This window comes from Ictalurus punctatus, chromosome 14 (assembly GCF_001660625.3).
Source record: "Ictalurus punctatus breed USDA103 chromosome 14, Coco_2.0, whole genome shotgun sequence".
NCBI lineage: Eukaryota > Metazoa > Chordata > Actinopteri > Siluriformes > Ictaluridae > Ictalurus > Ictalurus punctatus.
The window spans coordinates 19,950,363-19,969,918 of NC_030429.2; the positions used below are offsets into that span (position 1 = coordinate 19,950,363).

Sequence of the window (19,556 nt, forward strand, 5' to 3'; positions counted from 1 at the left end):
AGTTAGAAAGGCAGAAGACATTAAAGGAACCAAAGTGAATAGTTTCACTATACATACATTATATATATATATATGTATATGTATGTATAGTGAAACACATATATATATATATATATATATATATATATATATATATATATATATGTGTATGTGTGTGTATATATATGTATATGTATGTATGTGTGTGTGTGTGTGTGTGTGTGTTTCTTAAGAGAATTTTGATTCTGCTACTTTACTAAAGAAGAAAAGCATTAGATAAAACCCACTCCGCAGGAAGGGAGGGAGCATATTTGCTCTGATACTTATACATTGAGACTTCATCAGACAGAACATAAAAACTATTTACCAATAATGGTCCTTTTGTGGCAGCAGACTTAATTAATGGTGCACCACAGTGTAGTATATTGTTGGGAAACCCTTCATCACCACCTTATAATCCTGTTGTTTTTCAGGATGTCTTTTTTGTCTATACTATGCAGGATTCAGACAGTGGTGAGGCCTGGGCACAGATATCTGTTGGGGTGCTGACTGTAATTACTGTAGACACGCTTCAGTGCTCTCCAACCCTGCTCCACCTTGAACCAGTCTCATGGCGATCACTGTCAAGGGAGGTACTGTAATAGTCTCTTCAGAGCCTACGACAAGCACTTTGTCTCCTTGTTAGGTTGTCATATTCTTTGCACTTGGAGTATCCCAAGCCCATGAAAAACACCTTATTCATAACGTCTTGCTTTTCTTGGGACTAAACAGGCTTTCACCAAAACTGCAAACACTAAAAAAAAAATGCCCTGTTTAGAATTTTGCTACCGTTGAGTACTTGGTCTTATCATTTGTGCAGCACGGCCCATTTAGCACTCCATCCTTTTAGCAAAAGTAAAACCAAAGAAGTTTAAAAATTCCAACTGACACAATGCAATTATGTCCAGCTTTTGAAAAGTACCTACATTTTGTAAAGATATTGTCATGTCAAAGCAAACTAGTGACTCTTTTTCCCAGAATGCACCACGAACTACAAACATGGCCGATGACTACAACTCCCGATGGAACACACAGACACCTTCTCCTGAGGACTAATCACACACACCTGTTCCCAGTCACACTGACAATCACCACTACTTAAGAGACTGCTCATGAACAAGGTCCTTGTGAAGTAATACGTTCAGTTGCCATGGTCTCTGTTTATTACCAAGCCGTTCCATTGTTTTGTCTATTCTGGTTTTGATTTTGCTTTGCCTTTGACCTTAACTGCTCTAGCCTGTTTGCTTGCTTGCCTGACCACTGCCTGTCTTTGTTTCTGTCTTTAGCCTTGCCTTCTGGATATTATAATCTTCATTAAAGCTCTTATCTGCACTTGTATCTGTCCTAAACCTCAGTACATGACAAATATTGGAACTTATTGTCATTCCAATATATATTTTTTGTACGTTGTTTCCATATAACTATGCATTTCCTGTTATCTCATACAATTTTTTTTTTTTTAAAACTAGCTAAATAATAAGGCTTGGACAAGAAATGTTAAATTGAAAACATAGTGTTGGTTGCCTTTATTTAAACCTTCCCAATTGGATGGCATTTGAAATGATGCAAAAAAAATAGTAAGGGGAAAATAAATTCTTCAAAACTATTTCACGTTTTTGATTCTTGCTTTAGGCTACGACAAATATAAATGTTTCTTTTTGGACTATGAAACCTGATTTCCAGTGATACATGTATGAATGTTTGAAGCCATGATTTAGACTTTAAGGCAATCGTTTTGCATGGTTTTATGAAGTAAATCTCATGTGCTGTGAGTAAATGTACAGTTAATGTTTCTTTAGTTAGACCAACTTAAAGAAATGTATTGTTTGGAATACACTGGAGGTTAACTTTACACAAAATGATTAAGTTACTTGGCATAGTGATTCTGAGTTGTCTATACTGAACCTACAGTACATCTAAATTATATAATTAAGTAAATTCTAAGACTTTGTTTGACTTACATAAACCCAAGAGAAAGTGTAGTGCACTTGGGCAATGTTACTCCTAACAACATGCAATTCCTTTTAATTGAAGTCAACTTGGAATTTACTTAGAATTTTTTTTGACTTGCATGCTTTTTTGAAGTAAAGTCAAGTGATTAGATTTCACAGTGCAGAAGTGGTGATGATAATACTATAGCGATACGGCAAGAGTAACATCACAATTATATAATATTTACATAATTGTGTTTCATTCAACGAATAATTCCAATGAATGAAATTATTTAAAACAGATGTATTACCCAGTACGTTGACGAAGGCATTGGCAAGCAGATACCCATATTCATTAGAGACATTACACTGGTACACAGCGCTAGAGCCAGTCTGAACCTCAGTGAAAATAATAGAATCATCCCCCAGCTTCCGGCTTGGGTCTGCAGGAGAATCTAAGATAAAAACCAAACACATATACAAAGCATAAAAATTGTTTCGACAGAAATTGATTTCATGAACAGAAATCACTCTTAAAGTGCAAACATCTGAAGAGCTACTGTATAAGGGTTAGAGTTATAGATTCCTGCCCCTTCTAATTACTTCCTATTAGCTTTTGACAGTTAAAGGTCTCACACATAGGGCCACATTCAGAGCCGAGTTATGTTTGCCTAGTGAAGATTTAATACATATCACTATTCAGACCTCAGACAATAAATCCGGTGCTGTGAAAAAGTATTTGAGTTCTTGTTTTTGTATATATCTTGTAACAAATAGTTTTAGATCTTCAAAAAATTACAACATAAAACAAAGGCAACCTGAGTAAGCACACAATACAGTTTTTATTTATTTATTTATTTATTTATTTTACTGAACCAAAAAAAGTTATCCAACACCTATCACCAATGTGAAAAACTAATTGCCCCTTAAATTAAAAATCTGGTTGTGCCACCTTTAGCAGCAATAACTGCAACCAAACGCTTCCTATAACTGGAGATAAGTCTTTCACTTACTTCTAAGACTAGGATTTACTCCTATGCTTTGGATCATTGTCTTGCTGCATAATGCAGCTGCACTTGAGTTTCAACTTATGGACTGAAGACCGGACATTCTCCTTTAGGAATTTCTGGTAGAGAGCACAATTCATGATTCTGACACCACCCCAAGGCATTAACTACACACAGGTAATTTGCATAATCTGAACAGCGCATTCTGAAAATGGACTTAAGCAGCTGTGTAATCTGTCTCTGAATAACTTTCCCCTCATAGATACTGAGGTAACCTTTGACTCTGAATATGGCCCATAATGAATATCACAGTAAGCATGTGTAATAAGAAAAGAAGCTGACTCTCAATGGGTACTCCGTTCATGAACCAGGCGATGGTGGGTTTGGGGTTTCCTCTTGCTCGGCAGGTTAACTCTCCGTTCTCCTTCGGAGCCAAGACCAGATTGCGTGGTGAACTGATCCAGTATGGAGCAGCTGGATCCCAACAAACAGGAACAAAACAGAAACCGGATTAAGAATATTTTCACATGTATTCCCACTATTCTTACGTATTTGTAGTCATTCCTACATGAGAGACCTAACATGAGATTTACAAGTATGCACAAACAACACAACTGATTCATAGCGCTCAGAATCTAGAGGTCTACATTATGCAAACGTTTTCCATCTGACAGCATTTGTTTCCGGTATACAATACAGTACATACAAGCTCTTAATGCTGTCAGTGCTCGGAACCTTTTCTCCTGTACTGCACTTTTCACGAGACAATCGAATGAAGTTTCTCAATATTCAATGTTGTTTACTGACAGAACATCGGTTCCCCAGATAATAAAGTCCTGCATTGCATTTAAAAAAAATCAATAAGAGGAAATGTAGAGGAGAGCAAATGTCGAGAGAAGTGATTGAGCCTGTTATCCATCTCACTTTTCACAGTTACTTGGATAGTGTGGAGGGCAGAGCCCAGGTGGTTCTGTGCAGTGCAGCGGTAATCCCCAGCATCTGCCTCAGTGACCTCCACGATCTTGAGTGTTTTCTGAAAGTTTAAGAACTCGGTTCTTGTAGTGGGGAGCTCACCGCTCACCTTGCTCCAAGAGATCTCTGGAGTAGGGCTGGAGAAAAAAGTGAGAGAGAGAGAGAGAGAGAGAGAGAGAGAGAGAGCTTATACCAGGCCATTGCTCTGACTTAACTCACCGTTGAAGTAAAAACAGATCATGATACAAAACAAAAAAGTAAAAGTAAGAGTTGGCTTACAGTCCTGCGGCAATGCACTCGAGCTCCAGAACCTGTCCTCTAAGGACCATCTTTTGGCTAGTAGAACCACTCGGAACCAAAAATGAAGGCTCTATCTCCTCTACTGCATCATCTGAAGTGAGAATACTCACAGTAAGAAGTCTGATTGAGCAGACAAACACCTTCACTTGTGATAAATAATCGTTTTAACATTAATACAGTTTAACAACAGTCCTGAGCTGTGCACCACATTTCAACTGCGTTTTTACTCACTAATTCAACTCTGATCACCATATAGCTTTCAAAACTAAAAAAAAAATGAACTTGCTTTACCTTCAGTCAGGCCTGTAGCCATGGGTATATAAAATCAGACATTAACCAGTGACACGAGAATCAAATAGCTGCTAGAACCTTATTCTAAAACCTTCAGTGAATGAGGCCCGGAGTGAATACGAGGCAACAGCATCAATGAGAAATGAGCAAACTGCGGGTGAGTCTCAGAATCACTTGAATGAGGTGGATAGAGGGATTATTGGATGGTTTGTCTACAATATCCATCTGAAAATCTACAAGCATGTGATGACAGCAGATTATGACTCGTTATCCTGAACTAGATACTAACGAGTCAGCATGAACGTGGTTAAAAATCTAGAAGAACTTCTAAGGAGGTCATGATGACAGGAAATTTATCAAGCCAATTTCTCATTTTTCACTATTATATGCAGTAAGCATTTCAAATAACAACAATCATTTTAAAATAAGAATTAAAAAATTGTGTTGTGTGTATTAGCTAAAGAAGCCTGGAAAGCAAGAGGAAATGTCACCATGCAAAGTTGTTATTTTGATTGGATCAAGTAATAGATCATACAGGAATATGGAAATAGTCATATTAAGAAACAAGTAAAAAACAAGAACATTTGAGTATGTAAGAACCCATGTTTGCTTTGGAGAGGTGAGGAAAGGCTGATTGAACTTTTGTGTTAGTGAGTGATTTGTGGTTGGTGAAACGAAGAGAGGGGTTAAGCTCTAGGGGTTGGTTAAAGTACAGAGGGGCAATCAATAGGGGGCGGTATCACTCACCACCAAACACATCAGTCTCATTCAAATAAGCTGCCATTGTCTCATTGATAGCATCCACTGTAACACAACAGAAATTCAAATGCATGTAAATCATAATTTAAAAAAAAAAAAAAAAAAAAAAAACTAAACAAAAAAATTAACAAAATAAAATTTTAAAAAGTGGCTGAATAACAAAAAAAAGGTCTGTGGCCATAAAATGAAATCTGTGGATGAAAAAACAAAACAAAAAAAACAAGGAAAAACATGATTAATGAAATGCTTAAATAGTTGTGCTGTCTGTGACATTTCACAAAAACATGCCCCACGTGTACTCTTTGTCCCTCAGAAAGACGGGACAGTACGTTACCGTGATGAATGGTGGTTTGGAGGCTTTAGTGGAACCTTCTCAAACAAAAAACTATGTGACTCCAGACAAGGCCTCCCATTCAGAGAGGGTGGCATCGCAATTGTGGTTATCGTAATCATAAACTACTGCAGGAAACTACCCCCAGTTTTTCTCCTACAGATGTACGCAGCACTCATAAGGGACTCACTGTTGAGGACACGGACGCTGATGGGCTGCTTTTGCTGAATGGTCTGTGTGTGGGGGAAGCGTGCGTAACAAATGTAGTCACTTCTGGAATCTTCCAGAATCACGTTGGAGAAATAGAGGTCACCGTTCAGGCCCTGAGAGACACGGTTGCTCTGTGGAAGCCTCTGGAAATCTGGGGATGACAAAAGACAGAGACAGAGAGAGAGAGAGAGAGAGAGAGAGAGTGTTACAAGCAGAGAGAGACAGGTGAGGCTATTAAAGACTGCAAATAGGGCCAGGATGACAGCTACATGCTTGAGCAGGTACAGAGAGCACTATGGAGTAAAGAAGGAGAAAAAATAAAGATGAACAGCTCACTGCCTCAACCTTACTACTAAAGTGTGTGTAGCAATAAAACATGACAGCTTCATAAAAATCTGAAATTCCTAATAGGACCTATAGAGTGAAGTAGGATATAGTAAGTGCAGCTCTCTTCTGTTCAGGGTAACTCCAGAAAATAGACACACTGCTGCGCTATTGTTATACAACATCACACAAGCCTGACCCTCTTATTTCTATGTTGTTTCATAATTTTAACCCCTTATCCTCAACAAGAATAGTCTACAAATCTTTTTTTCTCTCCATTTTTACAATGGAAACTGGATATTTAAAACAAATCAGATTAAAGAACATTCTATGATCAATATGTGATCTGGTTAAATGAGTAATGTGCCTAAGGCACATTATACAATAACCTTATACAATTTTTTGTAAGATTGCTATTTATTTATTTATTTATTTATTTATTTTCAAATCAATTTTTCTTTCAATTTGGTCAATTCTCACCAGCGAACTAGATCTTCTCTATCACATGACAGCAACAGTACCAAACAGGGCAGGTGAAGGCTAGCATGTGACGCCACCATATCATCACTGGGCAACTGAATACACACAAAGGGATCTGCCCTCTTCTTCATACATGAGCTCACAGTGCCCATGACTGTCTAGTGTTGCTCTGATTGAAAGGGGAGAGAGTAAAGCCTTCCCTCCCACCTAGACAGCACGGCCAATTTTGCTATCCTGGACTCCCGACCACAGATATCTGTGGCATCATCTGGATTCGAAGTCATGATCTCCCGATGATACAGCGAAAGTTTTTCAATCTTCACCACTCAGAAAGCCAAGGGTTTTAATTTTATATTACAGAATATGTTCCATTCCCCATTGCAAAACCAGATCATCACAGAAAAATATATTAATTACATTCGCCTTAATGATTGCAGCCTGTTTCTGAGAAGCAATGTTTGGACTGATCACAGAGCGCGTGATCCTCAGATCTGTGTGTATAAGGGAGGATTGGTGTTTTGAGATGCAGTGAAGGCTAAAGAAAAAGGCTTACTGTTGTCCATCCAGAAGACGATAGGAGGAGGGAGTCCTGCAGGAGGTCTGCACTGCAGCACTAGAGACCTGCCTTCCAGGATGACGATCGGTTTGATTCTCTCCTTGGACCACAGAGGCGATCCTACACAACACAACACACGACTCATGAGATTAAAGGTCTTTTAGACTTTTTTTTTACACAGTGGTCCACCATGCAAAATAGACACTGAGTTACTTCTGGAGTGATGAAGGAAAGAGCGAATAGGAACGAAGCTGACTTGAAGATCAAATTTCAACATGAGGAGAATATGATGGGAATATTGAGGAAACTTTGCATGCTCTGTGTTTAAATTTATATACCTTCCATAATAAGTGCTTTGATGATGGCAGACATGACTTTTTTTTCACATGGATAACAAAAAGAAAGTTTCATTTGAATAAAATTATACATTCAAAAGCAGGAAATGAGTTGAAAGGACAAGCCAAAAGTGCAGCGAGATTATGAAGAAATAATTCAAACGTACTCGATTGGCGGATGACGATGTTGTTTGAGAGAGCTGTCCCATGCTCGTTGCGTGCAGTGCACTGGTAGACACCCTCATAATCCTCTGCCCTCTCCACTCCACTGATGTCAATCACCAGAGTCCCTGAATGAGGCTTCATAGTCACTTTAGAGTCCTTGTCAACATCAAAATGGATGCCGTTCTTGGTCCAAGAGAAGCTGTGTAAATACAGTGAACATTTCAGTCATAGAAAAGTAACAATGCGCTGTTTTATGCACTGCCTTTATGTGTCTGGTCTGTTTAATATAACCACACAGTTATGAGTCATCATCATAACACACCACAAAAAATAACTGATTTCATAAAGCCCATTGGTTCTTAACTATGTAGATGACACACCATGTATGTATCCAATATACTGTAAACTATATAGCCAAAATTATGTGGACACCTGACCATCACACTCATATGTGGGTCCTCACTAAACTGTTGCCACAAAGTTGGAAGCACACGTCTTTGTATATTGTTGCATTACAATTTCTCTTCACTGGAACTAATAGGTCCAAACCTGTTCCTTGGTTTGCCAGGGCTAGAGTGGAAGAACTCGAGTGGTCTGCACAGAGCCGTGTCCTCAACCCCACTGAACACCTTTGGATGAACTGGAACGCCGACTGCACCCCAGACCTCCTCACCTGACATCAGTGCCTGACCTCACTAATGCTCGTGACTGAATGGGCTCAAATCCCCACAGCCACGCTCCAAATTCTAGTAGAAAGTCTTCCCAGAAGCGTGGAGGTTATTATAAAAGGAGGAAATAAACCTGGAATAATATGCTCAACAAGCACATATGAGCATGATGGTCAGGTGTCCCAATACTTTTGGCAATTAATGTACATATAATCATCAGAGTATTTTATTGCACACTGACCGTTTAGCACAACCAGACTAACCAACCGTTTATCTCATTAAGACAAAGCAAAAGGATTAAATATTGCTAATATACGCTGGCTGACAAATTTCTGGCTCAAAGTTGATCCTCAGAAGTAATGAATCTGGGCTATTTGTGAAATTTAAAGATAGCAAACCAAGGACTATTCATAACCACTGTTGGGTAAGTTACTCAAAAAAGTAATCCACCACAGATTACTAATTACTACTTTGAAATTGCAATTTGATTATATTACTGATTACTGCATGTAAAAAGTAATCAGATTACTAAATACTTTACTTTCAAGTTGCTTTCAAAACCTGACTAACCTACAAAAATACACTACAAAAAAAGCTGGATTTATCATAAAACTTGCCTCAGGTGTTGGTACCGTTTGTAGGACTACCAGACCGATAAAATATAGAACTTTTCTAACTAGGCTAGTTAGATATACAGTAACCCTTTATACCCAACTCTGTTCATAAAATAATTACGCTCTATCCTTTAGTTAACTGCCACTTGCTTATCTTCATGCCACACGTCCATTTTGTCGTACTGCCGTATATTCTTTAATGACTGCTCTAAGAACTTTTTTAATGGCCGAGATAAAAATGCTTTATCGATTCGAGTGTTTACAATTCAAGTAGAGTTAATAACAAATTAAAGTCAAGTATGTATAACTACCCACAACATAATCCTCTCACCTTGGATGAGGTTTTCCTTTAGCTTCACAGTGGATGACAATGTTTTCCCGTGGATCGACAATGTAATCTTTAGGAGACTGGTGGGTTATGGTTGGAGGCTGCGGCACTAAGGTCACACATAAAATGAATAAATTAGGACGGCCGTTACTTACTCTGTCCTTTTACCAATACACCGCAATGAAACAAGCACTCGCCTTCAAACCCTACATTACACACCCACAAGCAAACTGGAACACAAAATGTCATGCATTCACAGTTTTCTATGTCTATATAGGCAAAACAAAAGCAAGCAAATGAATAATATTGGATCACAGCACGCAGGGCTAGCATGCAACAACTAAAAGTCCTATAAACACTACAAACATGTATGTGTATATATACATATATATTTTTTTAAATTATGTATTCAGAAGTGAACTTCATGCTGAATGAAAAGCATAAGCGCAAATCTTGCTTGCACTGAATTGTCTCAATTGCATCCTTAATTACAGTATCTCCCAAAATTAATTAATAAGAATTCAATTTAAAAAGTTAAGCTAGAAATCAACACAAAATGCAACACAAAAGCAAACAGAAATTCCAACATCAAAACAAATTCATGACTTACATCCTTCCAGAACTTTAGCTTTATTTCCCAACAGGAGAGAGAAAAATAATGACAAGTATAAAAGAAGATCACATATTAGTGTAGTTTTAAAGAGCTGGGAATTGTAGCTAGCTAAGTATTTCCATTACATAAGCATTCTTAGTAGAAATACTGTATGTCTAGTCCCTGATTTGGATCTGGGTGCATTAACTGATGGTCATAATTGAATGTAACAACTTTATGTTGTCTGTTAGCTAGTATCCCATTCACTACAGGATATTAGCAATCATGCTGTAGATATTGTAAATGTACACAATAATCACAGGGTTTTAATGAATCCCACTGGACTTTATTACAAGGGTCTGCTTCACAACCAGATGGGGGTGAAGGCAGCTTCGTTTTAAATGCTGATATTTAGAATTATAAAAATGAGCTAATCCTAATTAACATTAGAAGAACTGCCAAACAAAAATATAAAGCTAAATTGGGTCTACAAAATTAAATAAAATGTAAAAAAAAAAAAAAAAAAAAAAAGAATAGTAAAAAAATGATAAAGGAAAAGTTTTTTTTAAATTAATGGGGGTGTAACGATTCAGTTTGATTTGATTCACGATACTGGATTCCCAACTTCAATGATTTTTGATTCAATTCAATTCTCAGAATATTTCGTACAATGACTGAAAAGAATCCTGTTTTATTTCTGAATCATCAACAATGCAAAACGATGTGCATTTTTGTCTGTATAAAACTAAATAAATCAAAAACAGCTATGAAAATATGTTTAATATTGTAAACAAAATTTACCACAGGTTCACCATATCTTAAAAATTAATTCATAAATGTATAAGTTCTCCCACAACTTTTGACTAAATAAACAAAGTGTTGGCTCATTGGCAGAAATAGAGCTCCAAATTTTTGCAGCCTCTGGTGTTGTTTGAAAGCTACTGAAAAGCTAGATTTTAACCGTTAAAACATGGTTGTGTAACCGTAACATAACGCGTCCGTTGCGGACCGGCTGAGAAGGGTCCGCTGTCATTATACAGTATGAGAGTGGCCTCTAGAGACAAAATAAAAACCATCGCTGACAAATTCTGTTGTTATTTAAAGTGTTTTTTGGATGTCTATATTTCTTTTTGTTATTTGGACTGTTACATTTTGCCTCAGTTTGCATGTATATCTTTTATTTACTTTAATATTTATTAATATATATATACATATATATATTCATATTTTTATATTTATTTCATTTATAAAGTACATTTAATTTTTTTTATTTTAAAAAGTACTACATTGTCATGATACACTGAGAACTGTTTATTTTTGTAATAAAGTTCAGCAATGTTTTACTTTGAGTGTTGTATTTTTATTCAGTATCAATTTCAAAAACTATCGGTTGATTATTCAGTTATCGCCAGGTACTTCCCAACCTAGTTATCGATATCAGTAAAGTCCACTATCGGTCGACCTTTAATCGTGATGCTTTGTGTCATGATGTATTGTTACGCCCCTACTCCATATTAGATTAATATTTGTGCCTGAAGTGTACGAAGGATCTTTTGGGACACTGCAGTGAACGTGTATATATGTATGTGTACTCACGGTCGAGAGGGACCTCCAGTGCTGTGAGCACATGACCCAGAAAGAGCACCAGCAGCACTATGCGACAGTCTCTCGACCTGTCCATCATAAGCATGGCAGACCACTTTCAGGGCCACAGTTTCCACAAGAACATCCACCACTGTAACAAGAAAGAAAATGGAAGAATGTTACCTATACTGTATATGTTAGGAAGTAAAAAGGAGTCAGTATTGAATACAGGAAGTAAAAAAGAGACATATGAAGCTGTATGGGGTGGAGGGAGAGAGACCAAAGAATGGACTGAAGAAAAAATGTGCCACAGTAAAAAGAAGCAAAGAGACAGACATTATGCATCAACTTGTACATAAATATTATAGATTTTTATAAAGAAGTAAAAAATGAGACCTCTATAACAAATCCATTACTACACCCATAACCTCACTGCACAAGCTCAATTACTTCAGACATACAGTACGGCAATGCCATTATCCCCTTTATCGATCATCGCTAAAACCTGTGTAGCTACAAAAAAAAACATACATTTAACTGCTACTGTGGATGTATGAACTGTTACAGAGCCATTCTAATATTGCATCTAATGTAAACACAACACTGTTCAAATGCCTTGGGTACATTTAAACCAGCAAACAATTTGTATGACCAGCCTTCTCCTAGAAAACAGCAACAGCATCATTCTTTCGTGTACACTGTCAAACAACTAGGCCATTATTTCAAGCATCATGGGGAACTTGCACAGGTGCTGAGCTCAGCTCTTAGAAAGCAATCAGGCTTTCATCTGAAAATTGGTCTATTAATTAATATGGTACTTGAGCAACATACAAATTATTCTGGAAATCTAAAATTTGGTCAAAATCCATATTTTTCCTTGCATGCATGTAATCATGTACATTAAAATGGCCTGTACACTGCAACCGCCCAGAACGAGAACTTACCTAATATTTACATAGCTCTGCTGCTTGTGTACTCTGGTAACCAACCAAAAGTTCAGGCTTTCAATCAATCTGTAATTTGACAGTACGTACACAGCAACAGCAGAGGAACTGTCCAGTTGGTAGGTCTTTTCAAATTACATTCGAAGCTTTCCCATGGGTTGTCATTGCACAACAAATATTGAACTGTTAAACTTTAAAACAGATGTGTAGTGTAGTTAGTATGTAAGTACTTTTCCATTACAAACTGGAGACATTTCTGTTAATTAGCTTTCTGCTATTCCGCTGCTCCAAGTGTTGGGCAAAAGAGCACAGAAGAGCAAAAAAAAAAAACAGCGTATTTAATAATTTTCTATTCAAATAACATTCATTTTATTTGTAAAGTGTTAGACTTGACACTTTGATGGAGGCCTGTTTATTCTTTTTGGGTCAAAACCTTCATCTTTTTTTTTTTTTTTATCCCAAAGTGTCATGTTTGACATTACAGATGTTTGGCATCCCTAATAAATCTTGTTAACTAAAGTTAATTATATACTTGGCTAACGTTAGCTAAGTCAAACATACATTGCTCGATTTTATTTCAAACTCAAAACATTCTTCTTCATTTACCTTTGCAGAAATCGAGCGAGACTGTACAAGTCGAGAGAATGTGAGACTGGGACTGGAGCTGTCAGGTTGTCTTGGTTAATACAAAACACTTACATGGATCATTCCAGATTTGTGTATCTATAGGCCCATCTCCTGTTTTACTGGGGAGAAGAAGACTACTGTATTGGTGTATTTTTGAGTGATAACACATACTAGGTTACTCTGAGCTCCTAGGCAAAATGTGTAAAGGAATTCAAATCTGGTAACATAATATAATCGGCATAAACACCACTGTTTATCACGGCAATGAGGTATCATGTAGGGATGATAAAATCGTTATATTGGACAAGCCTACTGCACACAGTCATGCAATGGGGTATTGGAGATGGATGCAAGTGCGGTTAAGAGCCTTATTAGAAGAGAGGAAGACAAATCCAAATTGTAAGGCAAATACATAGTCAAAAACAGGCAAATGGTCAGGCAAATGGAGAACAGGATGAACTAGACAAAACAAGAATCAGAAACCATGGAACGAGAAACACAATGATCAAAATCTTTCCGTACGGGTCTGGCGGAAAACACAGGAACACACAATACTTTGCAAGGGGTTTGAATACTAAACGTGATCAAGGGTAAACCTCTGACACACACCATTAGACACAGTTGCAAAATATAAAAGACCAAAATAAGCTATGCGATAGGTCTTCATGTCTGAAACAAACTTTCCTAAGAATCGAACTGAATACCCTCAAAGTCATTTCAGCAGGGTGGAACTGAAAAAAGCCATCACTAATGTAAACATAAAATCCTGCAATCACTTGTGCCTCGTTACCATGGATTCCAAACCCCATTCTCCTGCTAGAAAAACTTTGCTCTTCAAAGTCAAACAGAGGGTAGAATGCAGCTGCCAATCACGTATCTGCCTCTAAAGGGTCTTCATTGTTGCCAGGCAGTCCAAATGTCCCATTATGCCATTAACCAAGAGAAGGCAAGCAACTTCAGACTAACTCATCTGACACTGCATATTCACAATGTCTGAGGGATTCAATGTGTGCAAATGTCAAAACAAGATGAGAGCGAATTATGGAGAGATGAGAAGAGTCAGTGTAGCTTGTAACGGGGAAATAAGTTTACAGCACTCATGGCTGCATTAGCTACTTTCCAGTCTCCAGTTATTCATTTAGCTTGACAGTAAGTGCACCTTCCAGTTAATGTTAAGAATCTGATGTAGAAGTCCGAGCTACCTTTCTACAAAAGTCTCCTAAATTCTAAGAGCGATATAATAAAAGGATTAATAATACAGCCGTTAAAGAGTCCTGCACTGTCATTATATCGGACTGGCTCCACAGTTGTGATGATTACGGCCGTATTGTCTCCGCTACACTGACAAGGAGATCCTAGTCTGTATCAGAGGTGGCATTGGCCCTGCCAGCTGGATGTACACAGCACTAACAGGCTCACTGCGCTCCTCGAGGTGAATTTCATTCTCCCAATTTGTCAGCTTACAAATGTTCAGTGACACATTCATTACACAGAGAAGCACAAAGTCACAGAATGAACTCTTCACACATTTCAGGAAACAATTATGCTGCAGCAGAATAGGCCCTTCTGCTAAAACAGCATCGACACGTCATACTGAGCGATCAAGCCTAAACAGTAGAGAAGCTAATTCGATTTGTATTATGCTAATATGAAGCCATCTGCATAAAACTACATGACTGTTTCTAGCAGATGTGCTGGCTGAAGCCCTTCTGTTCTCCTTGCACCACTAAAATATCAGAGCCATCTTCACCACACGCCATAACCACAAAGTGTAATGGCACAAATGAATCTGTTCATGCTCTGTGATTCTACTGTATCGTGTGCTATAATAGCAAGTCTTAATATGCTGCGTCTGGTAGGACAAGAGACAGGACACCCGGCCTGCTCGTCTCCTGTTCGCTTATCACTGCAGGGCATTGTATATTTGCAGGAGCAGGTCTCGGTTCATGGTGTCCTCTGGGACTTTATGTATTTGTTTGCCGATGGCTAATTTAGCATTAGCACTAAAAGCAAACCGGACTGTAGCTGGAGGCATGGAGTCCCTGTGTGGAAATTTCATTCGCTTCAGGCGCTGAATAAAAGACGAGCGTTAACAACCGGACAGTTGTTTTTTTTTTTACACTGGGAGAAATCACAAGCACAAATTCACAGCTGAGTCAAGCATATAAAAAAAAAAAAAATGAAAGAATTGTTATTGCCTTTCATATCCTAAAGGAAACAAGTGCAAGAATTCAATATTTATATAACAGATCTTAACATAATCCCCAACTGAACACAAATGAACCAGTTCAAAAGTTTACACACCCTTGATTCTTGATCCTGTGTGTCGATACCTGAATGATCAGCAACTTTGTTTATGTTTTGTGATGGTTGTTCATGAGTCCCTTGTTTGTCCTGAGCAGTTAAACTGCCCACTGTTCTTCAGAAAAATCCTCCAGGTCCTGCACATTCTTTAGCTTTCCAGAATCTTCTGCAATGGTAGCTATATGATGTTCAGATATATCTTTTCACACTGAGGACAACTAAGGGACTTGTACACAACTATTACAAAAGGTGCAAACATTCATTGATGCTCAAGAAGGCAACACGATACATTAAGAACCAGGGGGGTGTAAACTTTTGAGCAGTATGATTGGTGTAAATATTGTCTTCTGAGAAACATGTATATACCTTATGTAGTTTTAAACAAAATGATGACAATTTACACCAATCACCCTGTTCAAAGGTTTACTATATATATATATATATATATATATATATATGTATATAATATATAATATACTGTCTACTGTGAGAGTCTACCACTGTCTGTATCCAAGAACTGAAAGTGAAAATCGAGGTGTAAAAGAAAGAGAAGTAATGTCAGAATGTGTGAATGAATTTGCAAGTGCGTGTGTCTTTTACACACTGCATCAAAATAATGCATAATATCAAAAACGATTTCAACACAAAACTCCTAACATATAATCATCTGTCCTTGAAAATGAATCACTGAATTATCAGACCAGCAAGATAACAGAAACATGTTCAGATTCAACAAAATAAAATCCAATATTTCATGATAGAAATGAGTATGTGCACTGAGCGATGTACAGGCAAGAGCTGCAGTCAGCCTATGTGGCACTTCTCCCATCTAATTCCCATCAGAGTCCTTTGGCAAGCCAGTGATAAATCATTTTGATCAGACTTGTCATATACGTCCGATGGAAAAAGTCAGATGAGGAGATTGATTACTTTGTGCCTCATATCACATGCTTCACCTTGCTTATTGTGTATAGAGAAACAGGAGAGTTTAGCGTTCGATAAAAAACGTGCATTCTATTTACTTCAATGTAAAATGCTGTTCTGCTCATGAAATAATTAACCCATTGTCATTTCCCCACATTGGCTCTGTGGCTGGCCTCTGTGCATCCGATCACTATTTAAATGAATGCACATGTCAGGGACATATGGCTCTCCACATTCACTGAAGCAGAGAGTCATTAGGGCACAGTCTTCCAGTCCCGAAATCAGCAGGAAGCCATGTTCAATCAGAAGTGCAATCAAAAACACTGTCTCACACACACACACAGACACATAGAATCATCCTGACTCTCATTACCAGTGTCATACTGACATCATACTGCTGTGAGCATAACGTTCTTTATATTCACCCTATAAGAATTCAGGCTGATTTGACAGCTCAAAGATGGCCTCCTATCAATCCTAGAGGAATGTGTTTATATAGATTGCTATTTGGGTCAAATGTGTTACCACAAAAATCTAAGGAAATCAGATACTTTCTTAGTACTTGAGCTCAGTTTGCAATTTGATAAAAAAAAATCCTTTACAATGATGCCAAAGCCATCCACTGGCAGGAGTCTCGAGAGTAAATCTGTCCATGCTCTCTGAGTGGGAGGGATGACATTACTCCATTCATAGTTAACTAGCTGGCTAGATGTGTACTAACATCACCTACTGTAAAATACATCGCAGTTGTAAAGTAGCAGCAAAAACTAATGGGTTGTGCTGGATCCAGAGCCTATCCCTGGAACACTGGACTTAGGGTGGGAATACACCCTGGATGGGACACCAGTTGATCACTATAGTCTGTTACTGTCTCTAAAGTTGGTAAGTAAATTTAGCATTCCAAAACAAACCATTCTCTAATTTTGGTGTGGGAAAAAATATCCTCTTTTCATCCATCATTTCCCCGAGGTTGCACTGCATTACCAGGGTGGAGAAGAGATGATGTGGCATTGACACAGCAGAAGGTCACCCAATGTTTCCAGTTTGCACATTCATGCATTTTCATTCCTTCTATCTTCAAAGCACTGAATTAAAAAGGAGAGAACAGATCATTTTGCCTGCTAATTGCTCTGTGTGTTTGCCTATAGATTAGTTACTATCTACCGATGGTGAATACATCACTTTGTTGGTGGCATATAGTGTGAGTAATCAGACATTGAGGTATACTGCCAAAAGTATATGGACACCTGAGCATCACACCTATATGTTGTTCTTCCCCAAGCTGTTGCCACAAATTTGGAATCACATGATCGTACAGGATGTCCTTGTTTGCTGTAACATTACAATTTCCCTTCACTGGAACTAAGAGGTTCAAACATGTTCCAGCATGACAATACACCTGTGCATAAAGCAAACATCCATAAAGACATGGTTTGCCAAGGTTGGATTGGAAGAACGCGAGTGTCCTGCACAGAGCCCTGAAATCAACCCCACTGAACACCTTTGGGATGAACTGAAATGCAGACTGCACCCCAGACCTCCTGACCTGACATGCCTGGCCTCACTATTGTTCTTGTGGCTGAATGAGCACAAATCCCCACAGCCACACTCCAAAATCTAGTGGAAAGCCTTCCCAGAAGAGTGGAGGTTTTTAAAACAGCATTGTTTTTGGTTTTGGAATGGGTACATATGGTGTGATGGTCATGTGTCTACATACTTTTGGCCGTATAGTGTATTTTGGTCTTTTGACCTTAGTAGGTTGTACTATATCCAATCAAAATGCTTTATTCTAAAGTAAAAAATGCAGACAAATGGATAACCTCTTTATTCGAAATGTCCCAGAAATTAAACAGTAAAACAGCACTCACACCTTTCCCGACCGGATAAAACGTTACGTTTTCTGAAAAATGCTATGCATGTATCTGATCACAATACATGAATTGCATGTAAAGTTTCCTAAATGTAATATTTATTAATGACGGCAGCATATTATTTAATAATTACAGTGGCACTGCAGTGTTCAGGATAGTGAGGACGAATACGGTTACTGAAATTATGGTCCTTTGCTATATCACATTGCAAAACTTTTATTATTACAGAATAAATTACTTATTACATAATGTAATGATATTTAATGTAACTCGTTACTGTGTGTCATCAGTATAGAAAGTTTCTTTTTGGTTAGGATTTTTATTGGATTTTTTAATGACCTGTGTTGCATCTTTCCATTTATACACAGTAAACATTTTCTTTTTTCTTTTCTTCTGTCTATTTTCAAGAACTGTGGACATTTTATGTGTCCAATTGCAAATATCCACTATACCAGACACAGTATTTTATATAGTTTCCTTCAGAAAAAATATTGAATTCTTGTCTTTTTTTTTTATCAAAACACTGTATTCCCTGTACTGAGGAGCATGACCTGCATGTCTTAAATTATTTAAAATCTTTCAAGCATAAGACTCTTTTTAAATTATTTAACATCTTCATGGTGAATCAAGCGTGTCAGTATTTTTTAATTTATTTTTTATTTTTTTTGAAGATTATAGCTGGCTGTTTGAAGGTTCTATTAGTACAATCTTCTCTGCTACTTCTCTTATCTATAAAGACGGCTACACAAAAGCATTCCATCAAACGCAGGCTGTGGGTACGTCCTTCATAAGCCTCTCATTAGATTTTATAATTGCAGAGGGGGTATGCAAATTAGCGAGATGGTTAACATATGAATCGAGGTCCTGTAGTTCATGGAATGCAATTGGATAAAAACAAGCTGGTCTCCTTTTCAAAAATGCAACAACAATAAAACTCCATCTTATACAAATTAACAACGATGAGTGTTCGGTGTTGTTTATGGTGTTGTTTTCTCGGCAGCTTTTTAACTCAGTAAAGGTCACATGGGTTTAGCAAAAACATGATTCATCATCAGAGCTTACGTAATTTACACGAAACAGCGTTTATGATTCAGCGTGATTTCTTTTGGTACCAACAGAATATGATCTGTGGTTGTATTAGCTTAAAGAAATGCTTATAAAACAGCAACAACCCTCAAAAACTATGAAAGTTTAAAAAAAAAAGACTTTTTACAATTTTACAAATACAGATTTTTATAAATGCTTTCTCACTGCGTGTTTTCATTACTCTACTCAGACTCATTGGTATTCCCCAAACTCCCTCCCTGCGCTCTTCACAACACCTCTCAGATTGCAGATTGCTGTGTGTTAAAATCTTAATCGCTGGAACTGCATTAACAAAGAGCCTTGTTAGCATGCAAAACAAAGCAGTAAATCTGCAT

General features: G+C 37.6%; 1 protein-coding gene across 13 annotated transcripts in view; it reads right to left on the bottom strand.

Annotated features, from left to right (window-relative positions):
* nrcama (neuronal cell adhesion molecule a) overlaps window positions 1-19,556 on the bottom strand; it is an 85,220-nt gene that overhangs the window by 21,456 nt on the left and 44,208 nt on the right. For 6 of the 13 annotated variants that reach the window (XM_047159816.2, XM_047159819.2, XM_017486020.3 and 3 more), the window contains exons 3-13: window positions 11,478-11,616; window positions 9,900-9,917; window positions 9,293-9,398; window positions 7,682-7,878; window positions 7,177-7,299; window positions 5,800-5,970; window positions 5,267-5,323; window positions 4,208-4,319; window positions 3,881-4,065; window positions 3,299-3,430; window positions 2,261-2,404 (exon numbers count right to left, since the gene is read on the bottom strand). In XM_047159816.2, the coding sequence (XP_047015772.2) occupies window positions 2,261-2,404; window positions 3,299-3,430; window positions 3,881-4,065; window positions 4,208-4,319; window positions 5,267-5,323; window positions 5,800-5,970; window positions 7,177-7,299; window positions 7,682-7,878; window positions 9,293-9,398; window positions 9,900-9,917; window positions 11,478-11,571 (1,339 nt within the window). In that variant the 5' untranslated portion in view covers window positions 11,572-11,616. The remainder of the gene's footprint in view (window positions 1-2,260; window positions 2,405-3,298; window positions 3,431-3,880; window positions 4,066-4,207; window positions 4,320-5,266; window positions 5,324-5,799; window positions 5,971-7,176; window positions 7,300-7,681; window positions 7,879-9,292; window positions 9,399-9,899; window positions 9,918-11,477; window positions 11,617-19,556) is intronic. The other 7 variants (XM_047159817.2, XM_047159815.2, XM_047159824.2 and 4 more) reach the window with 3 other exon arrangements.